General features: G+C 37.3%; 1 protein-coding gene across 1 annotated transcript in view; it reads left to right on the forward strand.

Annotated features, from left to right (window-relative positions):
• The first annotated feature begins 9179 nt into the window (after positions 1-9179).
• LOC129243423 (uncharacterized) overlaps positions 9180-16145 on the forward strand; it is a 70938-nt gene continuing 63972 nt past the window's right edge. Inside the window, exon 1 of the mRNA XM_054880410.1 lies at positions 9180-9549. Within this exon, the coding sequence (XP_054736385.1) occupies positions 9417-9549 (133 nt within the window). The 5' untranslated portion in view covers positions 9180-9416. The remainder of the gene's footprint in view (positions 9550-16145) is intronic.

Here is a 16145-nt window from a genome sequence, read left to right on the forward strand (position 1 = left end):
AACTAATATTTTGCAGTTTTTCCTAGGTAGTGATAAAATAAAGTTTGCGGTTTTAGTATTCCAAGTCCTTAGCATAATTTGGCAGTTTTGAACGAGGTTGAATGTTCCCAAATCGCCTACATTTCCAGAGCTTTTTCCTCATTCAGTTCCGTTTTCAGAAAGAAGAGTGATGGGATATGCTTGACGTGCGCAATCTCGGCAAGCGAGTGCCTGTCTCAGCGAGCTCATCAGATCTCTCATTTCCTTCTAATCCTTTGTGTTCCGGTATCCAGTAATTAGTTACCTACCCATTTCTGCAGAGTTTATCCATTTTGGATCTGCACTGTTGAACACGTTTCGAGCTAGAGCAAGGAGCCATAATTTCTTTAATAGCTGGTAGACAATCAATAAAAATGCTTGTCCGAGTATTAAGAGGAGTGAATTCCAGTCCTAATTCAGCTGCTTTTGTTGCGGCATAGATTTCAGCGGAAATATACTAAAGTAATTAGCGAGTCTGAAAGGCTTTTGGATCAAATAGCGGACAAAAAAGACAGCCGCTCCTACTCCTTCCACCATTTTGGACCCATCTGTAAAGAAATTGTATGAATGGTATGTGGATTCTAGGCCTTTCTGCCATCCATTTTGCTCTATAATGACTCTAGGCTTTTTGCCAAATTTAACTCGTTGAATCACGTAGACTGAGATTTCGCTTGATTCCAGAATAATAGCAATAGAAATATGCCGCTTTTGGAGTTGTGCTGCTAGCGCCGCTTACACATATTCCTGCAATCCTTTTCACACTTTCCAATCTTTTAACGTAAGCTACTTCATCGCACGCCGCCCACCATTCTAGAGAACCATAGAGCATTATTGGTCTAGTGACCGCTACTTATATCCAATGTGTGAGTCGGAGAGATAAGTTCCAAGTTCTGTATGCGTATACAGCATTAGAGGCTTTCTTTGCTTCTTCCTCTACATTTAATTTCCACGACAGTTTGCTATCCACAACAATGCCTAGGATGTTGATGTCGATGTTTTTGGTGTCAACTCAACTCCTCCCACCCTCGGAGGTGACCAGTTAGGAATTGTCTACTTCCTTGCAAAGACTAGTAAGTTCATCTTGTCTGGATTTACTTCCAGTTAGATCAATTCCGTTCACTTGTAGATTTCTCTAAGCGTCCTTGTGAGTTTCAGGGGCGCCTGGATGAAAGCTAGCTAGGATCTTGGATCCGTTGTTGTGCGTTCGAAATTAGTCGGTGAATGCCTGACTTCTCTCTCGACTGCATCTACAATATATTAGGCTCATCTGGGTTTCTGGTCACAGCGGCATAGAGGGAAATTGCTGGGCTGATCACCTGGCTGGATAGGAAATTCTGGAGATGGTTTTATCGCGAAATTAGTGGATTGGAGTTCCCTTGGGAACCTGGGATCTACTACTGGAAAGATGAGCCTCGCAACAACTCAACGAGCACTGGGCTAGCGCGCAACGTGCAAATTCGCGAGATCCTTCTGGCCTCGGGTAAATCGGTAACGCTCGAGGGAACTTCTAAGGTTAGCAAAACCGCAGCTTTACCTGACATTTGAGATTGTTTCAAGTCCTTTCTGCACAAGCTGTCTAGAAGATGAGGTGGAATCATCTCAGCACCTTCTTCTAAGCTGCACTGCTCTTGTCGGGTAAAGATTCAGAAATCTGGTCTCGCATTTTTTTGCTTCATCTGCGGATATTGCAGGTTTAAATATCAAATATCGGCCTCGGTAGTCTAGCGTAAATGCACTAGCCTGCCATCCCAGAGTTTGTGGGTGCAAATACCACGTAAAGCACGGTCCTCGCACTTTTCCAAACTGACCTACTTTTCTAGTTTCTAAAACAAAAAAAAAAAAAAAAATTCATTCCTCAACCCCAAAACCCTTATCCTTCCAACTCTTACTTCCGCACAAAATTCAGCGCATTACTTGCATTGTGGCTGCTAAAACAAGCAAACAACAAAAACAATTACACATTGCATCAGTGGCGCCAGCAAGAGGAAGTGGGCAATCGCAGTAATAGCGCAGACACACCAAATTTAGCGAAGTCCTCCACCATCTGTGCGATCCTTCAGCCAGAAAAATGTGAAACACAGATGGCGCTCCAAGCAGTAAGAAGGCAACGACAGGTGGGATTTCCTCCACTTAGGACTGGTAGCGGCAGACTAATCACCTACCACCCTGCCAGAAAGCAAAATAGATTAACAAAACTAATGCAAGACTGAGTCTTGTCGAGGCCCTATGCTCCCGAGTGGAGTGAACAAGGAAAAAAATATGACACAACTGGTGTATCAGTACCACATCAGTACTCTTCCTTTTTCCCACCTGTTTGGTTATTTTGTAGTGATTCCTAATTTCAGTTAGCCAAAATATTGCTCATGATGTTTGTTCTGACGACTAAGGCGATCCGCCACATGCTGCCGAATGCTATTGTGCAGTGAATATGTACAATTCGGCTCGATAGCCAAAGAAAAGTTAACCTTCAAATCCATTTATAAAAATGAAAAAATGTTCAAAAAAATTTGGTCCGATTTAGGGGCCTCCAATTGAAAACAGCCCAACACGCAACGAACTACAGATACGTGAATATCTACATGTCTGTGCTAGTAATCAATATCTGGGTATAACTGTAGCTTAACACTTGGAATGATGTTACCAAAATTGCCGCACAAATTGCCCTTCGTCTGTTAGTGACAATTCGCCCAGGGATTTCATGAGTGGGGATGCGCTGCCTGTTGATTGTAATGGCAGTAAATGCAAAAATTAAAAGATGTGCCTTTTTTCTTTAAAAGTATAAACTTACCTTTATGTTTTGTTGCAAATATAAATTTTTTTTTTTTTTCAACTATGGCAATTCGGAAATATGTAATAATAATGTTGTAAGGCATTAATGGCGTTCAAAATGCGCTTTAAAGAAGAAGTAAAGCAAACAACTAAATATGATATTTTAAATTTTGTGTTAGTGAATTTTAATTAGTAGTTGGCGTTTGAACTTTATTTTGTATGCCTTAATTTAGTCAACGCTGGGTCATTCGATTGTTCTGTTAACGCATTGCTGAACGCTTTGTCAGCCCATTGCAGTGCCAATGGCATAGGCGGCGCGTTAAGGTACTGTAAGTTTTGTATAGCAAGGGTAATACCGACTACCAGCGCGGAATTTAACATTTGAATAATAAACCTAAATTAATACTATTTTTGGCAAACAATAGAAGAATTCTGGAAACCCAACCAAAAAAAAGATAAAATAAAATTAGTTGGAAAAAACAGCTAGAAAACAAAACCCAACTTAACAATAACACCAGAAATTTTCATTTGCAATAAACAAACCGTCATTGCAAAAATATCTGCTGAACAAAAAAATCGTATAACCTTTGCCTGGGTCATAAACGCCCAGCGCACGATTTATGTTAATAAAGCAATTTTGTTTAAATATACCCTTTTTTGTTTCTAAAACATAACCAACACGCCCTCTTTCAACTGGGTACTTCCTCACAAGTTAGCAGCTACGAATTTAAATGTATCAACAAAATTTTTATATTCAGGATTTACTATGAATGTTTTTTGAGAGAAGTTTTATTATATGCGGCCGCTGTAACTGAATGAGTTGGTGCGCGACTACCATTCGGGAGTGCATAGGTTCGAATCTCCGTACTTGAAACACCAAATGATATGAAAAAAAGCTGCCGTTCGGAGTCGGCTTGGACCAACAGCTTAGAACAACATCAAGACATATGCCACAAATAGGAAGAAAAGCTCGGCCAAACACCCGAAAAAGGGTATTTCCTCACCAAATAAGTAAGGAAATTTTGTAGTTTTTGTCGCATGGTTTGACTGATAGAAAGTAATTTATGGCAAATAACCACCATGAAAATCGATTTTTATTTGAAGCAGCCCTTTTATATGAGGTAGCAATACAACAATAATTCCCCCAAACCCGTAACATGGGCAGTTGGTGGCTTGTTTCAGTGGACTAATAAGTTCATAGCCTCACGACATATTTATACATTCATGAGTATATGCCAGAGGCGCCAAATCTTATCGTAGCAAAGCCATTTTATGTGCCCATTGCAGAGATAATTTTTAACGAATACTTCCAGCTCATAGAAATTTGGATTTTTGGTGAAAAAATGGTAAAAAGCAAAATTGTTATCCACTTGATCTCCAGACTGACGATATTTTTGTAGTTGTTGCTGCTCCAAGGGTACACAAAGTCCTTCCCAACTTCAAATTGCTGGTTGTCAACACTAACATATTGTCCAAGACGCGAAGACTCGTTGTGTTTTGACAGCAGGAACTTGCAAAACCCACATTGCTCGCCTCTCGTTTTAAGCTGGTTTATGCCGAGCATGCAGTGCGGTTGGTTTTGCCGATAATGTCGATGTCGATAAGCTAGCAACATAGTACTCTTGTGGAAGATAGTGCCAGTACGATTTAGTTCCTTAGCGCTAAAGGTTTTTTCAGTAAGCGTTTGAAAAAGTCACAAGATAGGGAATCATCTTGTCTGAAACCTCGCTTGGTATCGAGCGGCTCGGAGAGATTACTTCCCATTCTGACGGAGCTTGCGGTAGCACTCAAAGTCTTCTTACACAGCCGTAGTAGTTTTGCGGGATACCGAACTCAGGCATAGTGGCATAAAGGTGCTTTCTATCTGTGCTATCAAAGGAGGCTTTAAAATCAATGAAGGGATGCTGCGTGTCGAGTTGTTTTTCGTGGGTTTTATACTGCATTTGGTGTATTAGGAAGATTTGGTCTGTGGTTGACTTATGGCTGAACCCGCACTGATAAGGCGCAGCCAGTTTGTTGACGATAGGTTTCATTCTCTCACACAAAAATTAAAATTAAATAAGTTGCCAAAATTTGCCTAGTGCTATAGCTTGGACTCTTTATAAAGCTTTTCAATGCCATTGCCCAAACTCTTTGCAGTACAATCAAATCACAAAGACGGGCCGATGGTAATGGTAATGGTTGTACGAGTTAGGCTAAGGCCTTTATGCACTTAATTATACTTAATTATAATTATTTAGTATACCGAGGAATCGAACCAGGAGAGAGCAATTGTAGGTCTTCCTCCTCTAGTAGGTACGAACCCAGGATTCTGTGTCTCCTATGGTTTAATGCCTGATAGTTGGTGATTAAGTGTTCCATAGACTCCTCTTCATCACAGCAGAACCGGCATAATCTTTTACTAAATAACCCTATTCTGCCCCTTTTTTGGCATAAAAGTCTGCTTTCTCGTTTCCTTCGTGTCCCTCATGTCCTGGTACCCAAATCAGTGAGACCTGATTATGAGTGGCCAGTTTGTTGAGTGCATTGTTACACTCTATTAGGACTTTTGATTTGAATGTGAAGCTATTCAAGGCTTTGAGAACCGATTGACTGTTCGAAAGTATTTTAATTTTTACTTTCTCGAACCCTCTTTTGGATATGATTTCCACTGGTTCCATTATGGCGAAGAGCTCCGCATGGAAAATCGTGGTATCTGTGCTTAGTGTTAGGAATTTGTATGCTCTCGGTCCCATTATTCCTGATTCTACTCCTTGGAGCGTTTTGGAACCATCTGTGTACCATTTTTGTGAGTCATCATTTATCCATGTTGGGTTAGTGTTCCACTTTTCCCTAGACGGGAAGATAACCTTGTATCTCTTTATAAAATTGAGTACGGATTCCGTGTGGCCATTTATCTGCGTCATGATACTGCATGTTGAACCCTGATCAAGGTATTGAGGTGTCCAGTAAGATCTCCTGGTTTAAGTTTTTCTTTCATATGGAAAGAGAGTGTTTGCTTCCTCTTGTATTGCTAAATGTAGCGGTGGTTAATTTAAAAGCGCTTCCATGCAAGCAGTTGGGGTAGTTCTCATGGCCCCTGTTATGCTTAGGAAGGCCAGCCTTTTGAGTTTTCGCAGTTTTGATGTAGCAGCAATTTGATTTGTTTTAACCCACCATACCAAAGCTCCATATAGTACGTTAGGTCTTACCATTTGGGTGTAGATCCAGAAGGTCATTTTAGGGCTCAGACCCCAGGATTTGCCCAAGAGTTGTTTTGTTGTCCAAAGGTTTTTCGTTGCCTTTTTTATTACTGAGTTGAGGTGGGCCTCGCAAGTGAGTTTTTTATCCACTATAATTCCTAGATATTCAATCTCTTCTCTAAATTAAAAATATCACAAATGACAAGTGGAGTCTTTATATGAATTGTAGGCAATGATTAGTTAATTAACTGTAGGCATACACATCCTCACATTAAGCATTAATATGAACCAAGTCGAATTTGGATCTCATCTACTTTTAATTAAATTTAATCAAAACTGCTATTTACATATGAAATTAAAAAACGCTTTGTGGCTGACGCATACCAGCAGTTCTCCGCTTAAAATTATCCGGCTAGAGAGGACTTACAAATATTATTCCATTAGATTAAACATTTACGCCAGGCGGAAAATATTCTTTGCCTAAAACTTTAATTTCGGAATCTCTGTCGTCGTCTGTGTCTTGACCTTTCACGCTCAACCGCCTATCAGCGTTTATGACTCGCTTTCGTGCTTCGTTACGCATCAGGTTATTGACAGACGTTGCTCATACGCATCATAGAAAAAACAAAAAACCACAGTGCTAGAGCCAAAATGCTGACGCCGAAAATAAGGTGCGTTTCATAATCATAAGACACCGTTGGTATACAATTTTTGAGCTACCATAAGCTCGCTTTTACTTTTCGGTGTAGCATTTATTTAGCGTCATTTTAACAGTTATAGACTTAGGACTTCAATCAATTGTTTCTGGTGCGAAAGTTCACTCGATTTTATAGAACCATTATCTTTTTCCCAGAAGCTGCATTTTTGCTAGTCTTTTCGGCTTTTCATAATGATAAGACACTAGTCGGAAATAAGCTTCTGAAGAGATAGAAGGTTCTGATTGTTGTTTTGGATGACCTTAATTATAATTTTATTCAATTTAACTTAAAATGCCGAGGGGTTCAATATTATCACAAGAGGAGCGTGGGATTCAGGCTTGTCAATCAAATTATGTTTGCAAAAAAAGGCAGAAGCCGTTGTGTTAACATTTTGAAGCCCGTTGGAAGAAAATTAACACTATCAAGTCGAGAACAGCGAGCAATCATAAGAAAAGCTTCTAACTCGTCTAAGTCTTGCGTCAACTTGGTCGCTGTTGTTCAAAATAAGGTTTCAAAAACAACAGTTTGCCGCACATTACAGAGGTGTAAGAGACCCCATCTTTTGCCAGGGCTCAAGCTGACGCGCCAGCTTTTCAGTTTGCTGAAAAACACCTAGACACCAACTGGGGCACAGTAAGATATTTGGAATATTTCTAATGTTGCCCAATTTCATATAATTTTTTAAAAAGGTTATATTTTCGGATAAAAAAATGGAACCTTGATGGACCCGATAGTTTTTTAAATTATAGGAGAGATTTGCGCAAGAGTCCCCTCTTATTTTCCAAACGCAACTTCGGTGGAGGTTCTGTTATGGTTTGGGGTGCATTTACATCGAACGCAACTCTTGATATACAATTTACATGATCGCGAATGAATAGCGGGGATTACTAAAACATTTTGGAAAATAGTCTCCTTCCTTTTATTCAGGATAATCGGAAAGTGCGCTTCGTTTTTCAGCAAGACAACGTCCGAATCCACGTAAACAGGGAAACAAGGCATTATTTGACCGATTGTTCCATAGAAACTATGGACTAGCCGACGTGTCTCCGGATCTAAATCCAATAGAAAACATTTGAGGTATATTAGTCAGAAGAGTTTACGCCAACAATCGCCAATTTGACAACACCAACGAGCTTAAAACGGAAATTAAGGCAGAATGGGCTGCTCTAGATGTAAATTTACTTAAAAAGTAAGCAGAATCGATGAAACAAAGGTTATTTTGTGTCACTAAAGCGGTGCTTCCATAGAATACTAAAATATTCTAAACGACAGAAAAAAAAATTCGAAAAAAGTATACTTTTGTTAAACGATCACTTTATTTAAAAAGTATCTTATCATTTTGAAACGCCTGGAAATACGTTTTTGCTAAAATTTTCTTTACGTATTAAAAAAGTTCTAAATTCTGTAATGAAACTGATAACTTTTGTTACTTTAATCGATGTGTAAAAGTTTTTTTTTCCTCTGATGTCTTGTGATTATGAAACGCACCTTACAACATTGCCGAATATCTCAGTCAAAATACAAGACTTGGTACATCGCGTGCCTTTGACGCCTGGTTGGGGCTGGAGTGGTACGCTTGTTGGTTGTTGTAGTAATATTTCAATTCTGTTTGAAGTTTGTAACGGTATACACTTGTTTTTGCCTACGACTAGCCACTGGGCTACGCATCGTCGATCACTTGAATTGTTAGGTGAAGCAAAAAGCCCCTCAATCGGCATCTCAGCTTCTTTTCACACTCAACTGTTCTGGATTTGATTCTTTAATTTCTACGTTGCCTTACCATTTACATTACAGCTTTTCAACTCATTACTTGCAAATTTATGTATGTTTTTTCTTTTTCTTTTACTTTTTCAACAATGCGCTCTCTTAATTTTATATTCACACACTTGGCATGGCTTTTGTTTTTCTTCCTCTTTCGCGGCAATTAGTGAAATTTCGTTGGGGTCCAACGACAGCCAGTAAGCAATAGGCGAAAAAGAAGAAGAATAGTTAAACAGCATAGCGCGCGCACCAAGCAGAAGAGTATCTCATTTTAAGTGTTAAAGAAAGCGAACAGTGAAACAGCCGCAATCTTCATCATCAACTAACGAGCGAAGACGCACGCGCACATGCTTAGCCCTGCAAGTGTCTTTAGCACCTGCAGCTGATCATCGGTGAGCACAACCCAGAAATTGCCAAACGCGCAGAAGTTATAGCAATCGGAAGAGTAACAACGAAAATAGGCACCCATTGCTAGAGCATCAGCAACATAATCATCGTCATCGTAATTAGCAGCAGTCGCTGCGGTGGGCGCAGCAAGTAAAGAAATGGCAGTGATTCTTTTGTATCTTCCGCGCAGCTAACTTAATGCTTCAGTTGTGCCGCGAATTTCGGTAAAAGCGGCCGCTTATTCTCTCCCAGAAAAATGAATAACCGTAATGAGAAACGAAATTCGTTATTAAATTTATACGTTAAATAAAATTTCTTTGAAAGCCAAATGCCAATAAAGAAGTTAAAAATTAAAAAGAAATACAAAACATTAACTCTTAAAAATTCTACAAATTAATGCCCCGAAAATTTCGCATATAAATTATTCGCATAAATTAAGAAAAAAATTGATTGATGTGATTTTAATGAATGACGCATTAAATGACAACGAAAGCGAAGCTGCATTAAATATTTATTAAATGCAAGAAATTTGTGTATAGTGAAAGTTTGAATAAGGAAAAAATACAAGTAAAATTAAAAACAAAATCATAAAAAATAAAAAATGTCTCGACATAAAAATATTTTATTACCAAAAATGTATACACACACAAACTTAATTTTACTGCTACAAATAGTTTTTGCTGGCCTCTCATCGACGCTTACAGTGGATAATCAATTGGTATCAGCGCGAAACGGTAAGTGAGGCTCATAAAAACAGACAAGCAATGTCATTAGAAATATAAGAATAAAAAAAAAGTCTTGCAAGGAATATTTTTTTTTTGTTTTGTTCCTTGTTCACTCCTTTCGGGAGCATAGAGAATCGACAAGACTTGTCTTGCGTTGGTTTCGATAATCTATTTGATTTTTGACAGGGTAGGTGATTAGCCTGCCCCGCAAGGAATATAATATCGGATATTTTTTAAGAATTTGAGAACTTAAAATGACAACACAAATTGAAATATTTTTTGTTTATTATAATCTGGTAGATCATTGACAGTAATTTTTTGTTTATATAAATGTAATTTTATTATATAATTATAATCTGGTAGATAATTTTACCGCCGCCGTAGCCGAATGGGTTGGTGCGTGACTACCATTCGGAATTTACACAGAGAACGTAGGTTCGAATCTCAGTGAAACACCAAAATTAAGAAAAACATTTTTCTAATAGAGGTCGCCCCTCGGTAGGCAATGGGAAGCTGCCGAGTGTATTTCTGCCATGAAAAAGCTCGTCATAAAAAATATCTGCCGTTCGGAGTCGGTTTGAAACTGTAGGTCCCTCCATTTGTGGAACAACATCAAGACGCACACCACAAATAGGAGGAGGAGCTCGGCCAAACACCCGAAAAGGGTGTACCCGCCAATTATATAAAGGGTCCGCCATATAACTTTACGGAATTAAAAATGCTATAAAAAAGAAACTACTCAATATTTTTCCAAACTGCTTTTTTTATTTTGAAGTACAATCCTTCCGGTTAATGATGGAATACAACTTCATTCATATGGCTGCCTCGGCTAGCCATGCACCATCCCATACGATCGGTCCAATTTTGACGTGATAACGCCTTATAATTCGATTTAACAGGCTGCACGCACGAAAAAATGTGTCGTTACCTTGCTCATTGGTGTTACCTTGCTCATTAGTGTTACCTTGCTCGTTTGTCGTTACCTTGCGCATTTGTCGTTACCTTGCTCATTTGCCGTTACCTTGAATGAACTGCAAGCGAAAGCGCGGAACGAACGACAAAGCAAACGAACGGCAACGTTCGACATCTTGCTCTCTCCTACTTAAGTGAGCGTATATATGTATGTATATGCGCATATGTAGGTATATAAATTCACATACTTGTATTTGCATATGCCTTCTTGCTGTGTGCATGGTAATGAACCATTTCTCTGTTGAGAATAGGACGATGATAGAAAAAGTAGGAAATGAAAGGGAGTGTTTCGAGTGTAAAGTGTCTTGAAAAAGGCAAATCGATGATGATACCTCTTAGTGTTGTTGACTTATTAACGTCTGATGCACAATCGAAATTGAAGATATCTTTCATGAATTTGATAAATGTTTCGTCATTTTTCACGTTTGTGTAAATGTAACTTGACCTATTCCATTGCAATTCCATTTACATCCTCCTCTATATCCATACAAAATATCTATCAAACAAATAAAATTAAAATTTTGTTTTGAAAATTGCAACCATTCCATCAATATTTTCTTATGACGTTGTCACGTTAAACTATCGTCAGTAAACCGACTTTACAGACAACCTCTTTTTCAATACATTTTCGATTGTATGCGGCTGTATTTCAGCTATGACATCGCGTATGTTGGTCTTCAGTGCATCAATTGTTGCTGGTTTGTTGGCATAACACTGGTCTTTGAGCAACAGCAATATTTTCGGGTGTACGCACGGTTTTTGGTTGGTTTGTCAATAAGCAACCCAGTTTCTCTTACTTTTTTCGCAAAGTAACGCACATACGCTTCATTCGGTGCTTTTCTTCTTCTCATTGCCGTACGTAATTTTCGTACACATTCTGCAACATTACCATGATTTTCAAAGTAATGTCGCAATATTTCCCAGCGTTCTTTGAGCGTATACACAACCATTTTCGTTCACTGGAAGAATAAAACTAATTTTCTGTCAAATCAGATGACAGCGAAGTGTTACCATTCTTCAAATAATACCTAGTTCAAATCCGTAACGATAGATGGCGGGTCCTGTATATATATAGATAATTTTATGACATTAAATTTTTGTATGTGATATCCGGCCTATGTCCCTCGCGGCTACGAGTTAGGTGGTCTATCTGATCACTCCAATTTGGGACTCCTTCTTCCAGTAAATCTGGCCGTACGCCGTCAATGATGAGTGGAATATTGGCTACAAATGCTTCATGAGTTGCTGGTTTGCCGACATAAACCAATGACTTAACAGAGACCCATAAATAGTACAAGGTGAAGTCCAAAATAAACAATACTGAGCTAAAATAGAAACGACAGGAGCTTTTTTCTGATAATTTCGAGTTTATTTATTCAAAATAGTCCCCTCTGGCCTCGATACATTTTTTTGGGCGATCTTAAAGCTTTTCGAAAGAGTGTTTCAGGTCATTGAACGGTATCCGGAATGGCCTTTAGGATGTCGGTACAAGCCTTTTGGATGGCCTCTACGGACGCAAAACGTATTCCTTTCATAGCCAAATGCAATTTTCCGAAGAGGCAGAAATGACAGGGAGCCATATCAGGTGAATATGGTGAGTGAATGATGGTTAAAATGCGATTTCTAGTCAAAAAGTCAGTCACAAGAGTGGGTCGAGGAGTTGGTGCATTATCATGCAATGAGCGCCAGCTTCTTCCTTCGCGGTATTCAGGGCGAATTCGACGAATGCTATGCAACAAACACTTCAAAACGCCAATTATAGAAAATTGCATTGACGGTTTGGCCCATTGGCACGAACTTCTTGTAGACGGTTCCCTTGGAATCGTAAAAACAAATGAGCATCGAATTGATTTTCGACTTCTGCAAATGCGATTTTTTGGGCGTTGGCTCCTCTGGGTCCCTGCATTCTGCACTTTGATGTTTAGTTTGAGGTTCATGTTGGGAACACCACGTTTCATCACCAGTTATGATGTTGTAAAATAAGTCCTCGTCTTTTCTTGCCTCTTTAATGATGTCTTTCGAGTGTTGAATTCTGCGGAATTTTTGGTCCTCAGTTAATTTGTGCGGAGTGAAACGTGCACAGACCTTTCGTAAGCCCAAATTATCAGTTCAAATGCTATAAATCGATGTTTTGGAGATATTCAACTCCGAAATCTTCGGCCCTCAAGATACAAAACAATGAGTTTCCTGAATATTGTGTGTAATCTTACTCTATTAGGAGTGAAATTGTTGGCTCTGTAGCCAAATTAAGATATATTCCTATTTTTAAAGCGCACTGCAAAAAATATCAGCACATTTTTTCACAGATTAACACATTTAGGCACAACTGAAAATATATCTCAGTTCAACTGAATACAGCTCATACACATAATTCCAGAAATAAGTATGTCGCCACAGAGATCCTGAAATTCAAATACATAGCCTTTTGCCATCTAGGCGGAAAACAGGCATTTTGCGCGTCCGTCGATAAAAGATCATAACTTTAACACTTATTATCAGATTATTTCATATTTTAATATGTTAAAGAATATACAATAACCTTATGATCCACCATATTTTATCCATTTTCAATCAAAATTGTTCATGTTTGAATTTCACAGGATGATGGAAATCATTAAAAAAACCATGTTTATTTATTCAACTATTATTCTTATTAACTTTTTGTTGAATAATGGTAGCCAAAAAACATTTTTTACAATTTGTCGGTGCATATTGCAATCGTAAGTAATGTTTTCCATCAATATTTTGGTCCCCACTCACCGGAAAAATGGCAAATTTTTTTGGCAGTATTGCAAAAATTCGGAATATCTACAAAACAAGATCTGACCGGAACAAGTACATTTCTTATTTCTGAATCAGCGACCCCTAAATACTCTAGAAAGCATATTCAAAACTCTGCGCCAAATAGATAGTTCTTTTGTTCTACATCAGTGTTATCATCTTGTATTTTAACATCGTTAAAACTGTCACTTTTTACCAATGGTAAGTTCTCCAAGTTCCATGTTTACCTCATTTTATATTTTTCTTGTGAAGGTTTTTGGTAGAGTTCATTAAGCGTCTTAGAAGCAATACGAATATTTTTTGACGTGATAACGTCTTATAATTCGATTTAACAGGCTGCACGCACGAAAAAATGTGTCGTTACCTTGCTCATTACTGTTCATATGTAGTTACCTTGCTCATTACTGTTCATATGTAGTTACCTTGCTCATTACTGGTCATATGTAGTTACCTTGCTCATTACTGTTCATATGTAGTTACCTTGCTCATTGCCGTTACCAAAATGTGTCGTTACCTTGCTCATATGTAGTTACCTTGCTCATATGTAGTTACCTTGCTCATATTAGTGTTACCTTGCTCATATGTAGTTACCTTGCTCATATTAGTGTTACCTTGCTCATATGTAGTTACCTTGCTCACATGTAGTTACCTTGCTCATATTAGTGTTACCTTGCTCATATTAGTGTTACCTTGCTCATATGTAGTTACCTTGCTCATTGCATTGAATGAACTGCAAGCGAAAGCGCGGAAGGAACGACAAAGCAAACAAAGCAAACGAACGGCAACGTTCGACATCTTGCTCTCCCCTACTTATGTGAGCGTATATATGTATGTATATGCGCATATGTACATATATAAATTCACGTATTTGTATTGGCATATGCCTTCTTATTGATTATTATTAATTTGATTTACTTGAAGAATTTAAAATAAAACCAAGTTTGTTAATAATACCTGTTGATTTAATGTTATTATTATTATTTTTTTATTATATCTGAAGGAAAAAATGTATGGTAATATTCACCATATCTATACTAATATTATAAAGAGGAAAACTTTGTTTGTTTGGTTGTAATGAATAGGCTCAAAAACTACTGGACCGATTTTAAAAATTCTTTCACCATTCGAAAGCTACATCACGAGTAACATGGATTATATTTTATTTTGGAAATAGGGCTCGAGATATAGGTCAAAACGTTGACCCGGGTAACCTTCGGATGTGTATGTACAATATGGGTATCAAATGGAAGCTGTTGGTGAATGCTTTAGTTCAGAGTATTTCCATCCGCTCCGTGACTAGGGTCTCGAGATAGAGACCAAAACGTGGACCCTAGAATGTGTTTGTACAATATGGATATCAAATGAAAGCTGTTGATAAGTGCTTTAATACGGGGTAATTTTCATACCTATTGATGACTAGGGTCTCGAAATATATGCCAAAACGTGGACCCGGGTAACCTTCGGACGTGTATGTACAATATGGGTATCAAATGAAAGCTGTTGGTGAATGCTTTAGTACAGAGTATTTTTCATGCCGCTCCGTGACTGGGGTCTCGAGATATAGGTCAAAACGTGGACCCGGGTAACCTTTGGTTGTGTATGTACAATATGGGTATAAAATGAGAGCTGTTGATAAGTGCTTTAATACGGGGTGATTTGTTATGTTATGTAATGTTATGTTTTGTTATGTTATGTTATGTTATGTTATGTTATATTATGTTATGTTATGTTATGTTATGTTATGTTATGTTGTGTTATGTTATGTTATGTTATGTTAGGTTATGTTATGTTATGTTATGTTATGTTATGTTATGTTATGTTATGTTATGTTATGTTATGTTATGTTATGTTATGTTATGTTATGTTATGTTATGTTATGTTATGTTATGTTATGTTATGTTATGTTATGTTATGTTATGTTATGCTATGTTATGTTATGTTATGTTATGTTATGTTATGTTATGTTATGTTATGCTATGTTATGTTATGTTATGTTATGTTATGTTATGTTATGTTATGTTATGTTATGTTATGTTATGTTATGTTATGTTATGTTATGTTATGTTATGTTATGTTATGTTATGTTATGTTATGTTATGTTATGTTATGTTATGTTATGTTATGTTATGTTATGTAATGTTATGTTATGTTATGTTATGTTATGTTGTGTTGTGTTGTGTTATGCTGTGTTATGTTATGTTATGTTATGTTATGTTATGTTATGTTATGTTATGTTATGTTATGTTAAAGTATATTATGTTATGTTAATGTTAACTCATTCTCTATATCCATACAAAATATCTATCAAACAAATAAAATTAAAATTTTCTTTTGAAAAATGCAACCATTCAATCAGTATTTTCTTATGATGTTATCACGTTAAACTATCGTCAGTAAACCGACTTTGCAGACAACCTCTTTTTTATTTTCCAGTGATCTTTAAGGGTTCAGAACGCACAATATACCTACATTTATTTTGGACAAAGCCTGTATTATAATCTGCTCATACGTTTCGATCGATTCCCAAGTGATAATATATGATAATATATGAGTATGTATACTATCACTTAGGTACTCTTGTACCCTGGTATTTTTCGCTGATTGGCTGTACGTATTGGAATATAACTCGAAAAATTATGTGAATTCCTATTCTGATATAAGCTATTGTGGAACGTGCAGAAACAACTGAGCATAGCCTAAGGCATTTGAAAAAACTAAGAAAAAACACCACCTGAAATTTTTAAAAATGATCAAAAACTTTTTTTTTTAATTTCGATCAAAAAAAAGCTTTTTATATATTTTTATAAGCATATTTTACCCGAAAAAAATTAAATAAAAAAATAATATAAATC

The sequence above is a fragment of the Anastrepha obliqua genome, chromosome 4, assembly GCF_027943255.1.
Source record: "Anastrepha obliqua isolate idAnaObli1 chromosome 4, idAnaObli1_1.0, whole genome shotgun sequence".
NCBI lineage: Eukaryota > Metazoa > Arthropoda > Insecta > Diptera > Tephritidae > Anastrepha > Anastrepha obliqua.